Below are 25172 nucleotides of genomic sequence, written 5' to 3' on the forward strand. Positions count from 1 at the left end.
TAGGACTCCTAGGAACACATGTTGTCATGTGATGGGTTGAAAGGGTATCCCATGATCCATTTCAACCCATTGGAACATAACATATATGTCCCTAGGGGGACCCCTAGGAACATACATCGTCATATAATTTATTAACTTAGGTTACTAATATATAATATATAATTATAATGTATAATACATAATTATATAATAAGGTACAATATATAATTATAATTATGTAATAATAATATATAATTATAATTATAATTATATAATACTACATAATAAATTTTAGAAACAATATATGATAATTGGTCTCCCCCAAATTAGACTATAATTATATTATACTAGGACTTTATAACTTAAAAACTGCTCCCCACTACATTTTCATTTGAATTTGGTGCCATGATCTAGGGGCAAATAACGAGTACTTGATTTGAGAATGGGTACCCAATTCTAGAATGGGTACTATTTCGAGATCGAGTACTTCATTTTGAGTTTGGGTACTTGATAAGACAAGGTATTACTTTTTTTTATTTGGTATTAGGATTGGTGAGAAAAAAGTCAAAGTAGATTTTGAAACACTTTTAGGCATTTCAAAACTACATATTTTTCATACAACCACTTTTTGGCACACCATGATCCTATACAACCCTGATACCCCTTATGCTATTTAAGATGCATATAAATCATGCATCTTTTCAAGACTATTCTTCTCCTTAAGAGTGTCATCATGGACAAAGTCATTTTGCTTGTGGCACTTTAGGAGCCCACACTAAAGCATTCCCTCCTACTAAAAGGGATTGCTAAGGTTGTATCATGACCTACGTCTTACAACTTTGCCTCTCTACCACACGATGTTGGTGGCTTTATTTATGAAACTAAAGCAATAACTATTACACTGATAATAATGATTAAGAGTCTTTAGTTATTGCTTTAGACTCCACTAATATATGCAAATGACTAGATGCCATCCTCTTCTTTATATATAACCTTATTTCCCCCTCCTCTTAAAAAATGTATATAGTATTATTCATTAAGTCTTAATAGAATCATATTATTCATTAAGAAAATGACTTCAGGTCTAGGAGAGAAAATACCCTTATAAACCCTACCCATGATTATGGGATTACAAAGTTCAATGAAATCATGTATTGTTTCCTTTTGCTCTCCAATTATGACCTATCTAGTAATATTACATTTTGTCCACTAAGGGAGGAGTACCAATAGTATCTATTTGCATGGACCAAGAGATGATCATTTTCAAATGTACCAATAAGCATTCATTTTTTGGTCTAATAATAAGTTTCACATGTGCTAATAGTTGATCATTTTCACATGTATCAATAACCAATTTTTTTTTGGCCTACTAATAAGCATCATATGTACAACAATTGCATATTCTTTATCTTTTTTGGCCTATTTGTGCACCACTATTAAGACATTTGTATACAACTACTTTTAATTTTGAGTGGATAATTATTTGAACATCTTCAAGTAGGTAGTTCACAACATTTTGGAATAATCAGTTGTTAACCCTTTTGTGCATAACGAATCCCATAATGTGCATCATTAATATCGAGAAACTGTTGACAATAGCTATAATCAATCATATTACATATAAAAACAACAACAAAAAATCAAAATCCAATAAACCATTTAAGACTTGTAAATACACAAAGTTAGCTAAAATGTGATTAGTTCACTTTCATACTATTTTGTTTCACATACTCTTACTTCATGTTTCCATACCACTGCTTATATATATTTTTGACTTAAATTTAAACAATTATAATGTTCCTAAGAAAAATTAAAATTGTGAAAAACATAACATATACAATTATTTTCTTTTATGATAGAGCAACTATTATTGTTAGTTTGTGGTGACTAATCAGAGAAGTACTATACATACTTCATAATTCTTTGGGGTTCAGGGCATCGCCCTGAAAAAGAAATTTTCCACACCTATTTTATCACGCCTTATTTAGATAGGCATATTGTAAACCTAAAGTGAGAATATATTATATAATATAGGTTAGGGTCATGGATAATGGTAATGTGATGTATAATGAGATAGGTTGTTCTTGCAGCGGTATTGAGCTGTAAGGGTTTGTACTATAACCACTAGATAATAAGAAACTTTGGACAACTGTGTAGGTGGATGTAGCCTAGGTTTTAGGTGAACCACATTAAATATGTGTGTTATATGTGTTCTTATGGTTTTCTTCTTTTATTTATGTATTTAATTGTTTATTCATATATTGTTTCAGATTTTTTGAATCCTAACAATTGGTATTAGAGCAAGGTTTGTTGCTATAAATTGACAGGACTTTCAGATTTGAGTGGGAGCAATGGAGGATTCCAAATTAAAGATTGAAAAATTCAATGGCCATAATTTTTAGTTATGGAAAATGTAGATGGAAGATTATCCATATCAAAATGATTTGTGGAAGCCATTAGAAGGGAAAGCTAAGAGACAAGGAACGACCACAAATGAAGATTGGGAGATCTTGGATAGGAAGGCACTGGGATCGATTTGATTATGCCTTATGTCGTCTATAACATTCAATATATCAAAGGCAAAAATGATTGTAGAGTTGATGGAGCCAATAGCTAAGTTATGCGAGAAACCCTCAGCTTCAAATAAGGTATTTCTTATGAAGTGTTTATTTAATATGAAAATGGGTGAGGGAGGATCTATAGCGAATCATTTAAATGAGTTTAACACAGTCACCAGTCAATTGTCATCCATACAAATTTCATTCAATGAAGAGGCTAGGGCTTTCTTAATTTTATGTTCTTTGCAAAAAAGTTGGAAGAGCTTGGTTATGGATATAAGTAACTCTGTCTTTGGTTCAAATACTTTGAAATTTGATGAAGTTGTTGGTGTTATCCTAAGCAAGGAAATGTGATGGAAAAGAATAGGTGAAACTTCAACCTCATCAGGTTCCACATTGAATGTGGAGAACAAAGGAAGAACAACTCAAAGAGGAAAAGGCCCTTCACATGACAAGTCATGAGGGAAGTCAAAGAAAGGATGTTCTTAGTCTAAAGGAAAGAAAGATTGTTGGTACTGTGGAAAACCTGGTCATCTAAAGAAAGATTGTTGGTCTTGAAAAAACAAACAAGGAGATGGAAATGAAGATGATAGTAAGGAAGCCAATGTTGCAAGTAATGATCTACAAGATGCTTTAATCTTATGCTTAGATAATGCTAATGATGCTTGGGTAATAGATTCTGGAGCCTCTTTCCATGCCACACCCCATTGGAAATATTTTCAAGATTATGTTCAAGGTGATTTTGGATAGGTATATTTGGGTAATGATGAGCCTTGTCCTATTGTTGGAAAAGAAAAAATAAAGATCAAGTTGCGAAACAGAAATGATTGGATGTTGCAGGATGTAAGGCATGTCCCTAATTTAAGAAGAAATTTAATTTCTATAGGACAATTGGGTAGTGAAGGTTGTGTAGTCATGTTTGCAAACAATGTCTAGAAGGTAACTAAAGGTTCATTAGTGGTAGATAAAGGTGCAAAGGTTGGCACATTGAACTTGTGTATTGGAAACACTTATTCCACTTTAGCTATTGATATTGATAATGCAGGGAAAGCTACTATAAATGTTGCAAGAACATATTCAATTATTTGGCACCATAGGCTTGGGCACATGAGTGATAAAGGGATGAAAATCCTTCACTCTAAGAATTTGTTGCTAGGGTTGAAAAATATTGATTTAGAGTTATGTGAAAATTGTGCTTATGGTAAATAGAGAAGAGTTAGATTTCTCAAAGTTGGAAAAGAGAAGAAGAGTGAGAAGTTGGAGCTAGAGCATTCAGATGTGTGGGGACTGGCTCAAGTATCATCTCTTGGTGGCTCTCGTTACTATGTTATTTTCATTGATGACTCAACTCGAAAGATATGGGTGTATTTTCTGAAGCAAAAATTTGATGTCTTTAAAACCTTCAAGAAATGGAAAGCTTTGGTTGAAAATGAGACAGGAAAGAAGCTAAAGTGTCTCAGATCGGATAATGGAGGTGAGTATTGCAACAAGTCCTTTGAAGATTATTGTTCTGTTAATGGAGTTAGAAGGCATAAGACTATTCTAGGAACTCCACAAGAAAATGGTGTGTTTAAGAGGATGAATAGGACAATCATAGAATGTGCACAGAGCATGAGATTGCATGTTGGGCTACCACTTCATTTCTAGGCATATGTTGTAAACACTGTTGTCTATTTGATAAATGGAGGACCTTCAACTCCTTTGGATGGTGGTATTCTAGAGGAAGCATGGACTGGTAAAAAGGTAAATTATTCATTTCTGAAAACTTTTGGCTGTGTAGCTTTTGTCCATGTTGATAAAGAAAATAGAACCAAGCTTGATGCTAAATCTCAGAAATGTACCTTCATTGGATATGGAATAGATGACTATGGTTATCAATTATGGGATTTTGAAAATATGAAAATCATTAGAAGTAGAGATGTTATATTTAATGAGAAGGTCATGTACAAAGAACAGTTGTAGGAAAAGAAGCATGAACAGGTCAAAGAAGACTATGTGGTTTTAAATGAGACTCTTGAAAAAGAAATGCCATTGGTACCTGATGCTCAGCAACAATAGGTTATCCCACAAACTCCTATAAGTGTTAAACGTTCTACTCAGTTGAGTAGGCCTTCTAAAAGGTTTTCTCCTTCTTTATACTCTATTTTATTGATTGATTCCGATGAACCAGAGAAGTATAAAGAGGCAATATAGGTCGATGCCAGATAATAGTGGAAACTGGGCATGAAAGAGGAGATGGACTCCTTGTTGAAAAATAAGACTTGGGACTTAGTTCCCTTACTTGAAGGAAAAAGAGCCTTGCCTAACAAATGGGTTTATAGGCTAAAGGAGGAAGATGGAAGAAAGAAAAGGTATAAGGCCAGACTTGTGGTAAAAGGTTTTGCACAAAAAAAGGGTATAGATTTTGATGAAATTTACATGCAGCAACTAGAGGGATATGAGGTCAAGGGTAAGGAGAATTTGGTGTGCAGGTTAAGGAAGAGTTTGTATGGCCTAAAGTAGGCACCCTGGTAATGGTATTTAAAATTTGATAGTTTCATGGCTGAACAAGGTTACCATAGATGTCATTCTGATCATTGTGTATATTTTAAGAGATTGGATAATGGGAGTTACATTATTCTATTACTCTATGTTGATGACATGCTTGTTGTTGGGTCTAATATGCAATAGATAAATGAAGTTAAATAGAAATTAGCAAGGTCATTTGCTATGAAGGATTTGGGTGCTGCTAAGAAAATCCTTGGTATGAGGATCACACGGGACAAGAAAAATAGAACCTTGAATTTGTCCCAAAGTGAGTATATAAAGAAGGTGTTAAAAATATTTGATATGCAGGATACAAAAGCAATCAGTACACCTTTGGCTAGTCATTTCAGATTGACTAAGGAAATGTGGCATAGGAAGGGGTAGATAAAATGTCTTAACATTTTGTATTCATCAGCAGTTGGCAGTTTGATGTATGCAATGGTATGCACATGGCTAGATATTGCTCATGTAATGGGAGTTGTCATCAGGTATATGAGTAATCCGGGTATGGAACATTGGAGTGCTATCAAATGGATACTTCGATATTTGAGAGGTACTACTACAAAGGCATTATGTTTCACAAGATCCAATTCTACTCTAAGTGGATTTGTTGACTCTGATCTGGTAGGACATGTTGATACAAGGAGGAGTACTACAGGCTATGTTTTTACTATAGGGGGTACTGCAGTTATTTGGATTTCTAGATTGTAAAAGGTTAATGTACTTTCAACGACCAAAGCTGAGTATGTAGCTGCTATGGAAGCTAGCAAGGAGATGATTTGGTTACAATATTTTCTAGAGGAATTGGGTCAAGTAGGAAGATTGCCCGTTGAACAGTGATAGCTAGAGTGTCATTCATCTTGCAAAGAGTTTTGCTTTTCATTCAAGGACAAAGCATATATAGCTCAGGTACCATTTTATACGATCTATTTTGGAGGATGGCCAATTACGACTTGAAAAGATTCACATAAGTGATAATCTTGCAAACATGTTCACGAAGGCAGTCCCCAAGGAGAAGCTAGTTTCTTGCTCAACTTCTATTGGGCTTCTTGACTGATGAACAACAAAGGCTTTTATCTAGTGGGAGCCCCATGTGGTAGCGATATTACTATAGGATCAATCTCCAAGTGGGAGATTGTTGTCTAGGGTGGAGTTTGATCAATCCTCAAGTGAGAGATTGTTAGTTTGTGGTGACTGATCAAAGAAGTACTATACATACTTCATAATTCTTTGGGGTTCAAGGCATCATCCCGAAAAAGAAGTTTTTCACTCCTATTTTATCATGCCTTATTTAGATAGGCATATTGTAACCCTGAAGCAGGAATATATTATGTAAGATAGCTTAAGGTTAGGGATTGTGGTAATGCAATGTATAATGAGATCTAGTTTGTTCTTGCGGTGGTATTGAGCTACAAGGGTTTGTACTATAATCACTAGATAATAAGAAAGGTTGGATGACTGTGTAGGTGGACGTACCCCAGGTTTTGGGTGAACCACATTAAATTTGTGTGTTATTTATGTTTTAATGGTTTTCTTCTTTTATTTCTACATTTAACTATTTACTTGTATATTGTTCCTAATCTGTCGAATCCTAACAATTTTGAAAACAAAAATAAATTACTAAAATCTAAAAAATGGCTATTAGGAAATATGAGCCTACAAAACATAATGATAGAAATATAGTTACCTTGTGTAGGGTCCAAAAGAGTACTCTTCCCTTCATTGTGTAGGGTCCAAAGTGTACTCTTCCCTTTAATTATAATTATGATGAAAATCTAAAAGATAGAAAAAATTGAAAATCTAACAGAGAGAAATAAAGTTACCTTGTGTAGGGTCTAGAAGTGTACTCTTCCCTTCAATTATAATTATGGTGAAAATCTAACAGTTAGACAAAGTTTAAAAATCTAAAAGACAGAAAAAATGACTAGGAGGCAAAATAAGCTTAAAAAAGAGCTACAAAAACAAGGGCTCTACAAGAGCTGGAGTCCCTACCTTTTGATGAAAAATTAGTTAATTTTTTTAGTGATTGATTTGTCAAATCTTGTATTGGTTATTAATTGGCAACTATATAATTAGAACATAATGTAGAAATATATATTGTAGATAAGATCCATTCATTTCTTGCAAACTAATTTATGGTAATAAAATTAGCAATAGTTATTGTAAATAAATTTATTTTAAGATAGGTGTAAGAGTCATTTAGGAGGACAACAAAGATTATTTATATGGAGTGCAATGTGTTTGATTTGAACTTCTTTTGTAGTTTGCACTTGACTATAGATTACAATCTTTTCATGATATTAGGACTACTAGGTACATAAGTTGTCGCCTTTGTAAATGTAAATTTATTTAATTTTTTTTGAAATATGTTATACTTTGGTATATTAATGTATTATATATATTTTTTAAATAAAAATTTTAAATAAAAATAAAAATAATACTTAATTGTTGAAAGAAATCAATTACAAATTTATAAATATTTAATTTATTAAAATAAGGGAATGTTTGACATAAAAAAAATTTAGACTTGCACTCCAGTTTGTTAATTTCTAATAGTTATTTAGATTTATTATATGCAATTATTTTAAAAATAAAGTTGAAAAATATTATAAATAGATTATTGAAATAAAATTAATTCATTTGTTTTATTGTGACTCTTTTAAGTGCTTAAAAGATAATAATAAAATGGTTATTAAAATGTAAATTAAAAAATTCAGGGGGTTTAAAATGTTGAAACAATAAAATGAAAGTAAGATTATTAAAAATGATATTTAAATAATAAACATTTTAAAAGTTAAACATATATATATTTATTTATCTAAATTAAACAATTTATCACTCATCACTTGTTGAAAAAAATAGATAAGAAACAAGATAGATAACATTGTTAATATTTTTAAATGAAAAAAAAAATCTTAATTTATCTTTAAAAATTTATTAATTTTTTAAAAATTTAATATATATTATAAATTTTTTTAATGTATTGAACCTGTAATATAAATATTTGAATCAATTATAATTTTTTATTTTATAATTAAAAAATATTTTTCTATTATGTAAGTAAACTATAAATAAAATGAATAATATATATTATTATTAAAATTTGATTTATAGTATACAATATTTTAATCTATACTATTTTATTACTGTAAAATAGTTTACTATATAATGTTTTATTACTATACAACATTTTACCGTGTACTAGTTTATTATTTTATTATTTTACATCTTGCAGAACTTCCAAAAGCCAAATGGTTTTGTCCATCTTGTAAAGAAAAGCCAAAGAAACACATGCTAAGGAATAGAAACAGAGTGTCCACAGCTCCAAAGAAGCCATAATGCTATAGTTTTCGAAAGTTTACTAAGGCTATTTTACTGGGAGATTCAAACGAAGAATTTCGTAATTCTACTAATATATTAGTTTCATTTGCTCAATTAAGTATTTTGAGTTACTTGAGCAACTACGAAAATTTGAGAGAAAAACTAAAGAAGGGAATCTTTTTATTATTGGAATATTTGCCTTTTAATTTTGGGATCATTATATTTTTCTTTGTAAAAACATAATTTTAAAATGAATACATCAGATTGTATTAATTGAAACACATAATGCAAACATAACATATTAGTGTAGGGTGATCCAATCAAATTCTATTAAAAAACTTGTCCATTTGTGAGGTGTGGAAAATAAATATTTAACAATATAAAACATATTTGAAAAACAAATTTGTGTATATTTCAGAAGCCACTAAAAAGTGAAAGTTTATATAGTAATTCGCCTGGTGAAGCTATATTCATTTATTTTAAATTAACCTTTTATTATCTTATACTGTTGGTAACATCTTATACTACTAATAAGATTCAGACCCTTAGTGGACGAAAACCCAAATATTGGGTAAACATTGCTAGACATTCCTACGTTGCGGTACCTAGGAAGGCAACTATTACAACAAATTACATGGCTAGTGAGTGGCATAGGTACTTAGAATTGTTTGATATATGGCCTATGTGAATTGCATGAGGTGAAAAATGCTAAATTCTTTTGCATACAAACATGGTAACATGGTAAAGTAAATTACTGTAAGAGTCATTTTAAGATGTTTGATTGAACATATGTATCGAACGAAGTCAATTTCTTAGGAATATTAAGGAACATGTAGAGGACTATAGGCCTGTGCATGTATATATGTTTTTTTGGTATATATACATTCTGCATGTACACTTTTTTGATTCTTCCTTCCATGCTACCTATGAATCATAAATCTTCCTACATTGTTGCAATTATGGTATTAGGCAAAGAGTATAAAATATTGGTTGTTACCATAGATGACGCAATTACTGTCAAGTGTACAATTGACAAACCAATTGATGGAAGATGACTGGTAGTTTTGAAAGAAGATTTGCTATGGTAGGCGATGCTGCTCACCTTGATGGCTTTTTGTTCTGTTTCAGTCATCCTGATAACTTGCTGGAACCACTAAATGACAACATTGGAAGGAAAACATAATAATAAACATGAAAAGGTAATGTAATTTAAAAAATATGAGACATGTCCTATGTCTGTGTTTTAAATAGTTTGGAAAAGTAACAAGTAAGAGATGTAAAGGAACTGTTACCATTCAATGCCATCACTTATCCTCATTTACATCACTCTCCAAGGGAGACAAAAGAGGAAAAGTAGTTTTCCTTGTTCATGTCTAACACAAGCTAGAAAAGGAGCAATGATCCCCTCATTGTAAGGGGGTGTTCTTTGTGGTTTCTTAATAATGCATTATCATTGGAGGCAGTTCTTTCTGATTTTGGAATTGCATTGTACCCAAGATGTATTTGAAATGGGATAGAGTTGTATGCAACTGCAAAATGTGCATTTTGATCTCCAAAAAATTCATTTTGGGCTTCTCAAAATCTCCATATTGTATGAAGTTTTGAAAATGATAAATTTAATTCTATGATATCTAATATATTCTTAGCAGCAGAATAATCATCACAACAGAATAAAAGGATAGATTTAGATGGTGTATATAGGGTCAATCTGGGATATAGAATCAAGGGAGACATCTCAACAATCATGAGCTAGGTGAATTAATTGCTTTGGAAGTTGAAATACGGAGATGCCAAAATACGAAGAGGACAAAACAGATTTGTAACACAGAACACAGGTGACAAGCAGAGACGCCGATTTGCGCAGATGCGGATTTTCGCAGACGATGATTTTCGCAGACGCAAATTTTTGCAGATGTCGATTTTCGCAGACGTCGATTTTCGCAGACGCGAATTTTTCGCAGATGTCGATTTGCGCAGATGCGGATTTTCGCAGACGTCGATTTTCGCAGACAGAACAGGTTGCAGACACCAAAACTGCGCCAAAAAAGCTGAAAAATGCAAATTTTTTTTTTTTTAGATGGTATTTCTTCTTCCTAAGTGCGTTGTTTAACCTGCAAAAACAAGCAAAACACCCTCACAACACACTCAAACAACAACAAACATTAGATGGTTAGAAAAATGACATATAGATGAAAATAGATGATTAAATGACCCATAGTGGGGTCCCACCGGGCGTGCCAAAATGTAGAACCAGAATCAGTATGCAAAGAACATTAACAAATAAAGTAAACATTCACAAACCAAAAACTAAATTCACATATATGCTTAGACAAAGGAAGAAAACAAGCAGTGCAAACCTTACAAGAAAAAGCACTCCATGCTTTCTTGATTTTGTAGATGTGTCCTTTTGCTGTGGATGTATGCTCAAGATGCTCAAAAGTTGCTTCAATGGAGATGGGTAATGGCAAATTGGTAGCTTTGTGAGCTCTCAATTTGGCATTATAAGGGTATGGTTGATGGCTTTGGTTCTCAAAATAGCATGGTAACTTTAGCTCAAAGATTGTTGATGAAATGGCTTGGGATGGGATTCAATTTATAGGCTAAGGGGTAGAGTGATGGAGGGCTTAGATGCAAGGATGGATGAAGGCTTAAGGAGGGCTAGGATGCACTCAAAGGAGAGCACATGGATTGTGCTTGTTTAGCACCAATGGGAAGGTGACACTTGTCACAAGGAGGATGAGTGTGAGAGGGTAGGGTAAAGGGTTGGTTAAAGGCATGATGAGTGGGGTTGAGTATGTAAGAGGGATGTAAGAGGAATGAGTGTGGAAGAGGGAAGAGTGTGTAAGATGGATGTAAGAGTCATGAGTGGGCTTGTAAGAGTCTTTTATGTTTTGTAAGAGCACTCATGACTTAGTGGTTGGGTTTTTTGAGGGGAGACTTTGGTTTGGATTAGGAAAGTCTTAAACTTGTTTAAGGAATGTGACAACATTAGGGGGTGGATTAGGCTTGGGTTTAGGATTAGCGTAGGGATGTTAGAGACGTGCAAGTGGATGGCATTAATGAGGGTGGGTGAGTTAGTGGCTAAGCTTGGTTAGTATGGGTGGATGGTGTGGATTAGGCTAAATGGAGGATTAGAGATAGGTTAGGGGTTTTTGAATTTGAGGATTTCATTTATCAAATAGATTTATTTAATAAATGGGGATTTTTGGAATTAGATGGGAGAAAAGGATTTAATTGATAAATAATAGATTATTTGATTTATCAATTAGGACTATAGATGATTAATTAAATTAATCAACTAGGGATGGCAAAGGATTAATTAAATAAGAATTTAATTAATGATGCCTTTAGAGATGGCTAAATTAGATTACCAAAGCAATGTAATCAAATTTAGGTGTCTACACTAATGACCCCTTTCAAAGGCAATGGTCACTGGGAAAACAATGCAACCTTTCAGAAGTCAATAGAAAAAAAGAAACAACAGGTGGGAGTCAATAGAACAGGTAGAGGAGTATAGGCCACCGCATGTATATATGTTTATCTGGTCTATATACATTCTGCATGTACACTTTTTCATGCCATGTGGCCCAGGGGCAGACAATATACTTCGACGATGTGTGATTTAGGGCTAGAGAATATACTTGGACGAAATTCTAAGACAACTAATGTTTTTCAGCGGAACAAATATTGTGAACATAGCTACATAAACATTAAACTTGACACAAGAATTCAAATGAAACAAATATAATAGCATTTTACCCTCCATTAGATGCCATGAAAAAGCTACGAGTTAAAACCATTTCTTTTGCACATAATATAAATCCTCTTTTCTAAAACATTACCTGTGTTGCACTACTTTTGCACACAATATAAACTCTTTTGGTTGTTTGAGAATGAAAACACCTGCAACAGATAGAAACCCTTTAAAACTATATATATATATATATATAAACTATAAAAAATACATAGCTACACAATAGAATGATGAAAGTGGAGAGACGAGGACTAGTTTTGAATATCTGCAAACCCAAAAATAACAAGCTAAATTGAAAAAATGTTGACAAATCCTAAACTGTAATTTCGCACACCTGTAAAAGAGCTATATGCCCTCCTCAATCCATGCATACTCAAAGCTGAGGAAATTAATCATATTAAAACATGGTATACATTTTTTTTTGCAAAGAAAAGACAACATTTTAAAGACTACTCTCGAATTTTGTGGCACTAGGATGCAATCAATAAAGTATTAAATAAGATGTGCGCCTTCATTTAAATCATATCACGTTCAATAAATGTCCTGCAATAGAAAAATAATTTAAAACATTTTTAGAATACTGCTGAATTTTTTGGCTATTCCGTAAAGTAAAGCACTAAATAAGACGTGTGCCCTCAATTTAAATCATATCATGTTCAATAAATGTCCTCCCACGGAAAAAATTAAATTATCATTTTTTATTCTAATTTTATTTTTAAAATCACTAGGAAAAATAGTGAGAACCAATTAAGAAATAGCATTTAAATATGAAAAATATATTTTAATAATACTAATAAAAATATTATTATTTGAACAATAGAATGAAAAAATGCAAAGCTAGCTGTTGCAGGGTCCACTTGACTGTGCAACTTACATGAACCAGTTTGAAATGAAAATACAAGGGAGAAAAGAGCCTGCTGTAGGGACCATATGATTCTGCAACTTATATGCACCAGTTTGAAATGAAGATGAAAATATAAGGGAAATACAAAGAACTTAGACTATTAACACTGCCAACGGACGGGTGCACATAAGTTGGCCCGTATCCATGGCCATTTGAGAACCCTTCAGTTTTTCTGTGTAGGTAGTTATACTGTCAACAGCAACAGGTCTAACAGGTCTATTGGCATGGATTCTGAAGATCCTTCCTCTGCTACCGCGGTCGACCAAATCGGTACTTGTAATGGACACTTTTATTTTTAGATTTTGTTAAATTTACATACCTCTGGTAGGGATCAATTTCTTATATATCTTGTTCAGAACATGTCGGTCTCCTTGGTTTAGGGTTTAGAGACTTACATTCTCTGTAGACTTATCGCAGTGGGGTTTTAATTTTTTTTTCCACCACAACCATGAAGAGAATAGCCGAATAATGATCTGTTGTTTTTAATTCTATTTCTCTTAAGATGTTTCATGTCTTTTTCTCGGTGGTCTCTATCTTTCTGTAGGATGTTTGTTTTTTCCATTTTTGTCGAAGAAGGAAAAATAGCCAGAGTTTCACAATCTTAGTTGGGAACATTAATTCTTATTTAAATTAGAGCTAACTGTAACATCTGCCTGTGCAGTTTCCGACGATGACGAAATAGACTACAGTGTCAAACCAGAATTTTACGACCCTTGTAGTGATGACAAGGATGAAGCCTGGTCGGAGCGTAAAAGGAAAGGCAGAAACTCTGATGCAATACTCAGCTGCCCGGCTTGCTTCACAACTCTCTGTATCGACTGTCAAAGGTTCAAGTTCAAACAAAAGTTTTTGATCATGGGTTCGATTTTGTAACTTTTCTTAGTTTTTTTTGCATGCTACAGTTTCTTTCTAAGTAATGGATGGGGCCAGGTCTCCAGACAACAAGCAATATACCTAATATTTCGAAATTCATTGTAGTGCTTCCTTTGTCTTTTTTCCATGGGTGAGGGGTTCCTCCCCGTGGTTTAGACCTAAGACCTCGTTCTCACCGGGGCAGCGGGTTCGCATTGCATTCACCGCTTCTTCTTTGATAATGCTAGTACCATGAGAAGCCCCGGCGATCCCTTTTTCGCCTCTAAATTGCGTCCACGGCAGTAACTTTCGTACTGGGCGTCACATACAGTGGCCCTAAATATAGTAGAAAAAGGGTGAATGGAAAGAATAGGGAAATTTCTGTAAATCAAATTACAGGATATTTCAGTAGTCTCTGCATGAACGGAGTAATTTCTTTCTGGTTCACATTGCATAATATACAAATACTCATACGCTGAGCAAGATATTCCAAAAATACTCTTCTCAGGTATAATCATCGAGCAACTGGGTTTGCTTGGCTGCAATGAGTGGTATGTTGTCTGCTGAACAATGTCAAAATAGACAAGTTTTGAACTTAGGCATCCTAATTAGTACTTCGGTTCTGATCCTCTTACTTCAAAATCAAATATTTAATGGCAGTCATCTAACGAATTGGAAACAAATGGTACGGCCAGAAAGCTGAGCAGGCCAGTCCCAAGCTTCTTTAGCTTTGGGGTGAATCTTGAACACCTAAGTGACTCATTATTAGAACAGAAAGGATACTTGAAGATATAGAAGAGTCAAAATGCCGAAGTTCCTGGCCCACAATAAAGCCTCGGGAAATTAGATTTAAAGAAAAGCTAGCGGTTTTTTGGTTCAACAAGCTTCCTATTGCTTTATGCTTCAATCAAGTCTCCTGTATAAATACACGTGCTGAGTTGCTGCTTTTGGCATTCAATCTTATGTATGGTGCAAGAGCAGGTAGCCATCGATGGGACATTTTTGCTTTGTAATGTGTAAAGGGGTATTTGATTTCACTTCAGTCCTACCTAGCTTCTAGAGAGGAGAAAACCAAATCTATGAAACAAATGTCTTCTCTGATCAATGCTGATGCAGTGGATCCATTGACCTCAGGTGCGTACATAAGTTTTTATTTAGGAAATAGAAATTCTGCAATGATCCATAAACTTATATGATAAAGCCAAGAGCTGATAATGAATAAATTTACTCTAAGGGACAAATTTTCAAAGCAAAGTGAAGGAACAATTGAGAGTGTGATGTTGAAGGAGTAAAAAGTTGAAAACTTTTCCTAATCTCTCTTAAGTCTCCGTAGGTGTTTTCTTCCATGCCTGATATAAGTTAAGAGTTACAGAAAATTTGGTACAAATTCTCAATACCCTGCTGCAGGCTAGTGTTGGCCAAGATTGAAACTTGAAAGTAAATGGACTTTTGATTTGTAAATCTGTCAAACACTTTTCTTATTAACTACAAATCACCAAAATGAACGGCTGTTCTACTTAGATCTGTTAATTTGCTCTTGGGAGTTCATTGGTTTCTGCATTTAACTGGAAATAAAGCAAGGCTACACCAAGTTTCAAGGGATGGGGTTGGCAGGGGACGGGGTGATGGGTGTCTAGCACATTAATTTTTTTGGTCAATTTTGGGGATGGTTAGGGCATGACAAAGAAGATCACTATATATGTTATAGGGAAAACAAAAAAGACAGAAATTTGAAATGTCTATATGAAAACATGGATAAAGCATGCATGTGTACATTATAGTCTTACGAAAACATGGATAAAGCATGCAGATATACCATACAAACAAGACTTGGACTCAGTGCGAACTCAACAAGACTGGCCTAATTTAGGAATCAGGGTTCAAGCAAAACAAACTTGACAAGATTCAACTAAGTAAAATACCCATTAAATTAGAGATTTTTAAGGATTTTAAAGCTGTTTAATACACCTTTTATTAAATAAACCTTAAAGACAATAACAACATCAAACAAAAGCTAATTTGATCACATATAAAGTATAAAAAGATCATGTAAGTACAACTCAAATTGTAGCTGAAGGAAATAACAAACTTAGATAAATGAAATTATAAATCTTGTCAAATGTAATGTTAAATAGGAATGGAAAAGTAGCTTGTTATATATGTGTTGGTTAACAGTTTGTCTTCCTTATCTTTTTGGTTTATACCTTACTCTTAACTTGCCTAATAGCTTATGGAAGACAAAGAAATTAACAACAGAATGAGTCAGTGTAGTAATCTATCAAAGACCCCTGAATTGAAAGGTACAACTCCTTTTTATATGCAAGATTTGCAATGAATTATGTTTTTCGGGTTTTGGGGGTATGCTCTTAACCAGAGAGCAGAAGAGGCAAATACCAAATTGCTCAACACTATAAACAACCTAGGCAAGAGAAAAGGGGACTAACTCACAACATGCAATCTATTCTAAAATGAATGCAGGATATGGAAACAAGCTTGACTAATTATAACAATGAGAGAGAAGGGGAAGGATGGCTGAATGGGTAATTCCCGGATTACTAAGTAACTGACGTCTTGACAATACTCGGATTGTTTGTTTCTCAACTACTCCATTAACCAATGTCCGAATCTTTCATGCAACTAACTACACTACACACCTAAACTACGATGTACAACAGAGAGAGCAAAAGAGATACTAATGTTGAAGAAAGTAAGACGTATAATCTATTGAACGAAGGAAACAAAGCCAAGTTCATTTACATTCATTCAATTCTCAACAATAACACATTCATTCCATACACTATACTGAAACTAAATGAACAACAAAACTAGAAATGGACTCATAGTCACACGCAGTAGTCCCAGCTACAGGGGTTTGCCCAAAAGTAATTTTGCCGATCTTATTAACTTCTCAAAGAGTTACATATATAGGCCTTCTCAAAATGGCTGGTTACACTAAATGGTTGCTTCGTAGAGCATCTTTGAATAGAATAACTAAATAAGGACAAGCTTGAATCATTGTCCGTTATAGAGATTGACGAAATGCCATGAATGGCTACAAAAAGAAAAAGAAGAGGGAGAATGACAAATGTTTGGAAAAGCATCAGAGCATCATGCCTTCTTAGGGGTAACTGCTTTGGCTCTATAAGCTTTCATTACATCAGTTACTTTCTTCAGTTCCTCGACATTTGGAATGATGATGTTGTCAGCTCGAACCATCCGGTAGTCATGCATCTCAGTCAATTCATTAATTCTGGAGACCCTTGACTGGAACTTCTTTGATTCTCTTCTTATGATTGAGTCTGCTGTTGATAGTTCTTGAATCTTGGACATTTGGAAATTGAGTGGATCAACAACTTCATCAACAAATGCCAAGAACTTTGACTTCATCCTCTCAATATCCACAAGCTTACCATTAGCAGACACATAGGACTCTATATGCAATGTCTTTAAATATTGAAATAATTTCTCAATGACCTTCTGCACCAGGTCATGTGCATCCTTGATCTCATTTGTGGACTTCATAGAGCTCTCTAACAAACTCCAAGGATTGTTTCCAGTGAAGACTCCTTGCCTGTCTTTAGGATCCCATGGGTAATGACAACATTGGTCTTCATGTCAATAACTTCTTGCAGTAGGGCCAATTGCTCTGTCAGTTTGTCTGCCGCTTTTTGTATGGTGGTCTGATGATTGGAAGCTGCCTCACTTAACTTGTGAGCATCTAACACTAGACTTCCCAGATTTTCAATTAATGGGGAACCTTGAGCTTTCATTTGGTCTACCCATGCCCGACCAACCTGCCCAAATTGCCTCTCTTGTTGCAGCTTTAGGAGTAGATTTTTGTTCTCCTCTGCATTTGGGTCAAATTGGCTTGATGAAGTGCTCGTGAATGAAGACCTAATCTACTCCATTAATTCTCTGTTCGAGGCCTTTAGAATCTCCTTTTCCGTTCTAAGCTCTTCCAACTTATCTTCGATCTTCTCTTTAGTGGACTTACATATGTTTACCATGGAGTCGTGGACAGGGATGCCAAGATCCACCATTTTGATTTGGAAGTCATCTTTGGAAAGCTCATGGAATTTGCCTTCCTTTTGTGGCTGAGCAATCTCTACCAACATATGGCCAGTTGTCGAATTAGTAGCCAATGCAGCAATTGTCTTCTGCTTCTTAGTCTTCTTGGATGGTTGAGAAGAGGTGGCTTGCATGATCAAGTCCTTTGATGGAGTTGCATCTTCATATCTCCTCTTCTTCCTATCAATGGTCTCTTCGAGCCATTAATTTGTAGAGAGCACATTGATAGCCGACTGCAGGGTAGTAGGATCAAATAGCTTCCTCAGTATCAGGGGAGTTTGCTTGCTCTATGAAGCAACAGGGAAGGTAGCGACCTTAGTCATTGAGAGGGCCAAAGTATCCCCTTACTGAGATGTGTCTTGTTCTTGGCCATTCATGGGGTTGGTGTCACCATCTTGATGATTTGGATAGTGGAAGCAGGCTTTGCCACTGAATTTTCTTGTTCTTTCCCCTTGTCCTTGTCTCCCTCCTCCTCAACTTTCCTGGTTTCCGGAAGAGAGTCACCGCTGTAGGTAGGATTGATTGGCACATTCTTTTCTATAGGTTGGTCTCTACCTTGACCAATGGACTGTAATGGGCTTGCAAATGTTGAAGTAGTAGCTGTGGTGGTCGTTGTTGCAATTTACTGGGCGGCTCCAACAGATACTCCACCTGTAGAACTAGTGCTCCTGGTCCTTTTCTTCCTCGCTCGAGTCCACTCCACCCACTTATTTGTTCTTTAGATTATTCCATGCATAAGAACCTCCATAGTGTCTATGACAGGACCTGTAGGTGGGGTAGACAAAATTGGGGTGCCTTTGATCTTCTGTTAGGATGTGGGATGCATGTAGGCTCCATCATCTGCAAGGTTAGAAACATCAATTGAACCGTTATATAACTTAATCTCATTAATTGTTAGTCGTGACCAAAATTTCTCTCGGGTCTAGTATTCGTTGAGACGCTTAGGCCAGAAGTCTTCAATATTTGGAACATGCCTGTAGGCATATCCTAACTTCAAGTGATCCCTTATAAAGTTGACTGGATCATTTTGAGGCATGAGTACCTCATAGTCTACCAATTTGATCTTGTTCTCGAAGCTCTTCACCAGATTTCGAGCATCGGATCTGGAAACAGAGGAATTGGGTCCAACCACAATAGGGAAGGGAATCCCGGCTATTTTCTTTACATTAGAACTCAAGGTGTTCACTTCAAGGATCTGTCGACTCAGTTTGACTAGAACCACCTTGTCTTCTGGATACCTTGGAAGCTTCTTAGGAAAACTGTTGTAAGCTCCTATCTGCAAATAAGAGAAACTCGGAAAGTGGATGAATGAGCATCTGAATTAGTTGATGGGCTAAATTGCCTCTGGTGAAAATCTCCTGTCAAGGTATCCTTGCAATTCCCGGCGTAGCCTCATTGTGAAGGCATCATCTATAGCCACGTACTCCTCAAAACTTCTTTGCAGTTGTAGATGTGGATAGAACTCATATACTTTAGTGCGCTCATCATAGTTTTGGATGCTAGGGAGGCCGGGCCACAAGTGGTGAGTAGCCAAGGCATAAATTAGATAGGACTTGTAAAATTGCTTAAATCCTTTGGCCGAATTCAATCACGAGGCGAGCTCATTGCAGATAATCTGTGCTCAGTCAAGCTTCATATCCTTAGCACATATGGCTTGCACTAGGAAGAAATGGTGCTCGATAAACTCCAAGATCTCCTCTTTTCCTTTTAGTTTGAGAAGTAGTGCAAGAATATCCACTATTTCTCTTTTCAAATTTGTGTCGAATAGGGTCTTGGGCATTTTGCTCTTCTTTGAGTGAGCAGGTTGGAACCATTTCCTCTGCATGTCTTCTTGTTTGAGGGTCTTCTCATTGAACATAGATGTGGAAGAGCCGAAATCAACATCACTGTACTCCTCTTTAATGGGAATGCTGAACATGGACTACATTAGTGCCTTGTTGATCGAGATGAGCATGGATTGGTTAGGGAACAAAGTCTGCTTTTTTTTTCGGGTCATATCTCTCGATACATTCCCTCACAAGCTCCGGTGCATGTACTGGCATTGGAATACCAGTGGCCTCAACCAGTCTGCTTTCTTTAAGGTTTTCAGTGATTGGGTGAATTGGCTAAGAATTGAGTCTCTTATGGAAATCTCCCAAATTGTAGAATTCAAATGATGTATCTGTTAGCTCTTTCAATTCACTTTCGAAGCCAATTAATTTATCATAACCAACAACTCTGATTGCCATTCGTTATGATTGCACAGGATATAGTTCTCGATAAATAGCCTTTTTAATACACTTGAAGAAATCAATTGTAGGCAATTCCGATGAAATAGGTATAGGAATTAGAATGTTGGCGCCACACGAACGAAATTAAGTTTGGCCAACTATTCTAACAGTAGAATTTGTATTTAATTCGATGATCAACGACTATTTAAACTTTCCGTTCATTTGCATGTAAAATTTTTTATTTTCGGAAGCTCTATTGCTTTACTTAGAGTAAAGTGATAATACTAAAAATCACTTAACAAAACAAGTCTTTAAGTTTCACAGGAGAGAAAGAGAAACTTAGCTTTTCCGCAAACCCACTTTCCTTCTATTTGGAGTCGCAACACGGGGAGTGATCCTCTGTTAGCTTGTGCACTTCATTCTTTCACTTTCCGCCTTAAGCATTTAACACTGCCTTTTCTTTATATCGGGATCGCATTCTCACCACTAACTTTTCTAGAAGTATCCTTTGAGCATCTCCGAAGAATATTCACACTTTAAGGTGGCTTGTCTTTTTGTTTTCAAAGCTTTTGGGGAAGTGACCTTTTCCATTACTTGGGGATGGAAAACCCCTTTCTCAACAACATTTCTTGGAAGGAAGTAAAGCTAACAACACTTTACCCTCTAACCTCAATCTGATGGTTTCAAGGCTAGATCTGGAGCATGCTCCACTGATTAAGAGCTCGAAACAATTCATTCGACATCGTGCTCTTACTACTTCTATGTAAAGGCTTGTATTTCACAAACCATTGTAGTTTCAGAAGCAGAGCAAAACACCTTCGCTTCCATTAGTGCGCAGCGGAACACCCATAGATCCGCTCTTCCTTTTGAAAGTAGAATTTACTTGTGCAACATGAATGGGCTTCTTCCTGATCTAGATCTGCAGCTTTGTGGGTCTTTCCATCATGCCATAATCGTATACACAACTTCTAGATTACTTTCATGGCTTCCTCTTTTCGGATACGCACTTGATTAAGTTCACCAATTCAGGAAAACTAGTTCGATTGCTTAGAACCTGTAGGAAAAAGGATGTCGAGGCAAGATAACATATTGTGAAATGCAAATAACTTACTTCTCATCGGGAAGATGCCAGAACATGCCCCAACCATGCCTAGATTCCCTAGACCCCTCGCGCACTTGAAGAGAAGAAAACCCACAAAATGATTAGGTAAAGGTAAAGCAAGGGAGACCGGGAAAACAAAGAAAGTAAGGCACTCGGGCAAGATGAGAATTAAGTAACCTAAATGATACTTAGACATCACACTTCAAAACAGACTGACTTTAATACCAATGACATTAAGTTTTACAAGGGTACGACTAAAACTTGGCAACAATATGGTATCAAAACATTGGGTTCGACACTGAACCTTGGGCTCATCATTGTTTTAACTAGAAAATTGAAAATGTAACATTAAATGGAAAACAAGATGCACTCCCGAATTACTCCTTGAAAGAAATTGTAACGTTCCCATTTTAGCCAGCATTGGAGATTGAGAGATTAGCCTATTATTGTGATTCTTGTAGGCTAATTATTGTGAATAAAGGGTCTTCTGAGATAGTGGCTTGGCTTGGGAGGGCCTAGTCTTCTCCACAATTCAGTAAGTTTCAGATTGGTCTTCGTTTGACTTTGATTGGACCTTGTTTGTTGGGCGTAGTTTTGTGTACTTACTATTTCTGGCAAGTCGGGTGTTGATTGAGATAGACCCTTTCTATTTTTAGAAAGTGCATTTGGTCATATGGAGAAATAGTAGGTGTGACTGCTATTTTAGATGACATTTAAATGATGAGTAATTTGGGAATTATTTTATTTTTTAGTGGCCAAATTATCATTAATTCATTAAATGACTTATTGTGAAGTTATAATTTAACTTTATAATTTCACTTAAGTTGAGGATTGAGTTATCATTGCAAAGGGCCATTTATCTAATCAGTTATAACCCAAGTCAAGTAAAAGAATCCAATGGAAGCTTCTCATTAATGTTTTCTTGGTGAAGCTTTTAATTAATGTTGTCTTGGTGAAGCTTCTTGAGTGGAGTTTCATTTGGGAAACAAGTGGTTTTTGGAGATTATAAATATGGGCTCATTGTGAAAGGAAAGGCATCCGATTATTTGATTATCTATTTGCCTTTCTCATCTTTGTGACAATTCTGAGTTTGTGGTTTTTTTGTACTCTTGCTGAAGTATAAAGGTTTGAAGTTGATCATTCTTTCCACAACTGAGGTATTGTGGTTTGAATTCTGAAAGTTGCATGTGCAAATTGTTACTGATAAAAACAATTTGCCATTACTCCTTACTGTTTTTACTGTGCCTAAGGAGAGGGTTGTTGCTGAAGATTATTGACTGGAAATGAGAAGAACTGGTTGCAATACTGAAACTCTGCGTCCACATCATTGGAGGTCAATCTGGTTTATTACAGGATGTTCATCAATTTAGCAGCGATTTAGCATTTATTAAAATTGCACTTGCATTTAGAGAGCCTGTGTGACTCCTTTAAGGATTGGCGCCTCACATTCAAGTGCTGCGAATTTATCTCCAGGTCTGCCATTACAATTTCAGAGGCTGTTTTCTCTAGAGGCCTGCGGCTGTATTCAAGACGGAGGAATAAAGTTTCTGCTGTGCAATCAGAATTTAAGGCTAAATGATCTGTTGTAAGGAATCTGCGTTTGGGATTTAATGCTGCAAATCTGGGCTTTGTGATTGGCGAGCAGGCTGGGAAAGTTCTAAAGCCAGCATTGAGGATTTTGCTGACCAACAAGCATTTTTGTTGAAGCTGATGATTTCTACTATTGATCTGGAAGCAAATAACAGGTTCCTTTGTTTTCAAATTTGTATTTGGAGCCAATCCCATTCATAGCTGTTGTTATTATCTCAATCAATTTGGAAATTAGAATAATAAAGTTGTCATTGTTATACTACTATTGTTTCTTCATTCACTTCATATCCAAATTTTCAAAAGAAATTAACTACATGCAGAACTTACATTTGACTATGACAAAGAATGTTAAAATATGTTTATTTTTCAATCACACTGCTGGAGAGTTCGTTTGCCAACTATTTGACAAAATGCCAAATCATTTGATTGGTGTGAAAAACTGGTAAAATCAAAGTTGTCCAAGGTATAACTAGGTGGGGTCATTACAGTTGTAATGTCCCCATTTTTGTCAGCATTAGAGTTTCAAAGATTGGCCTATTATTGTGATCCTTGTAGGTTAATTATTGTGGATAGAGGGTCTTTTGAGGCAGTGGCGTGGCTTGGGAGGGTTTTGTATTCTTCACAATTCAGTAAGTCACAGGTTGGTCTTCGTTTGGCTTAGATTGGACTTTGTTTGGGCTTGGTTTTGTGTACTTACTATTTGTGGCAAGTCAAGTGTTGATTGAGATGGACCCTTTCTATTTTTGGGAAGTGCATTTGGTCACAAGGAGGAATAATAAGTGGGATCCCTATTTCAGACGACATATTTAAATGATGAATATTTTTGGAGTTATTATATTTTTAGTGGCAAAATTATTAATAATTTATTAAATGGCCTATTAATAAGTTTTAATATAACTTAATAATTTCACTTAATTTGAGGGTTGAATTATCATTGGAAAGGGCTATTAATTTAATTAGTTATAAGCCAAGTCAAGTAAAAGAATCTAATGGAAGCTTCTAATTAATGTTGTGTTGGTGAAGCTTCTTGAGTAGAGTTTAGTTTGGGAAACAAGTGGTTTTTGGAGATTATAAATATGGGCTCATTGTTAATGGAAAGGCATTTGATTATCTATGTTAACTTGTGAAAGAGTTTTTTCCTTTGGTTTATTTTATGCCCTTGCTGAAGTATAAGCCTTAAGGGTTTGTAGCTTATTGTGCATTCCACTATTGAGGTATAGTTGTTTGATCTGAGGGTCTAGATTCAGAGTGCAATGTCTCCATTTTTAGCAAGTTCCTATAGTTGGCTTGGTTAGTTCACTATGACTCTCATGAGCTGATAGTGGGATTTGAGGGTCTCAGTTGTGGGGTTATAGGCTTTTCAACAACTTATAGTGTGTTTTGGCTCCATTTGAGGGACTTACTATTTATAGTAAGTCAAACTGTTGGTTTTGATGAGCTTAGTTGAGTTAGAGGAGTTGGGTGATGCTCTCAGTTTTTATTTTGTGCTTCCGATTTGGGCTCCAAGAATATTGGAGAGAGCGTCTATTTATAGTAAGTGACCTTGTCAGGTTCATTCATCGTCTTTCATTATCAGGATCACTTTGGTGTTGTTAGATTTTGATTTTGATGCTTCTTTAGTTGTTTTCGCAAGACACGAATTATTATTATTATTCATCTAAATATGCTGAGGTTGCTATATTTGTTGGTGTTGTTTATTGGTCACCTTTGTTGTTGATAAAATGTATGGTATAGCCGACGGGTAGAATAGTATCCGAACGGGCGCGTGATGCTTGAGTCACCCCTTCGGAAGGGTATATGTACATATCCGAGATGGACTTTGGAATCATCATTGTGATAATTGTAGTCATTGTATTCGGATTGTAATCATTAAGTGCATATATGAATAAAGCATCAGTTCTACGTTGAATCGTATTATACTAGATGTGTTAAGTTCTTACCTTGTTCGGTAAACAACCTTAGTATCATAGCTCGTTGGAATCGGGACAAATTTTTTTTAAATTGTGGGAACAAGAAACAGTGGCTTTGTGTGTCAGAATATTAAGTTATGGTGGAAAAGGTCATTTTTTGGAGCCAAAAGCAATTAATAAATTATAATGACATTTTATTATATTTTAATGTTGTGTAGAGGAAGCTTCTTAAGTGGAGTTGTTTTGAGAAATTGGTGCCATTTGGAGACTATAAATATGAGGACATTTAATGAGAAATGCATCCAATCATTTGATTATCTTGTCTTTCTTTGTTGTCTTTTGTGCCCTTTGCTGAAGTATAAGGGTTTGGGATCTACAATTGAAGTATTGTAGATTCA

The 25172-nt window shown here is 35.2% G+C and overlaps 1 protein-coding gene across 1 annotated transcript in view; it reads left to right on the forward strand.

Annotated features, from left to right (window-relative positions):
• The first annotated feature begins 13010 nt into the window (after positions 1-13010).
• The window catches only part of LOC149545119 (E2F-associated phosphoprotein), a 66536-nt gene continuing 54374 nt past the window's right edge, over positions 13011-25172 (forward strand). The window contains exons 1-2 of the mRNA XM_089790519.1: positions 13011-13312; positions 13704-13869. Coding sequence (XP_089646645.1) covers positions 13267-13312; positions 13704-13869 — 212 coding nt within the window. The 5' untranslated portion in view covers positions 13011-13266. The remainder of the gene's footprint in view (positions 13313-13703; positions 13870-25172) is intronic.

This window comes from Cupressus sempervirens, chromosome 7 (assembly GCF_028749045.1).
Source record: "Cupressus sempervirens isolate cs-2001-9-10 chromosome 7, ASM2874904v1, whole genome shotgun sequence".
In the NCBI taxonomy this organism is placed as follows: Eukaryota; Viridiplantae; Streptophyta; class Pinopsida; order Cupressales; family Cupressaceae; genus Cupressus; species Cupressus sempervirens.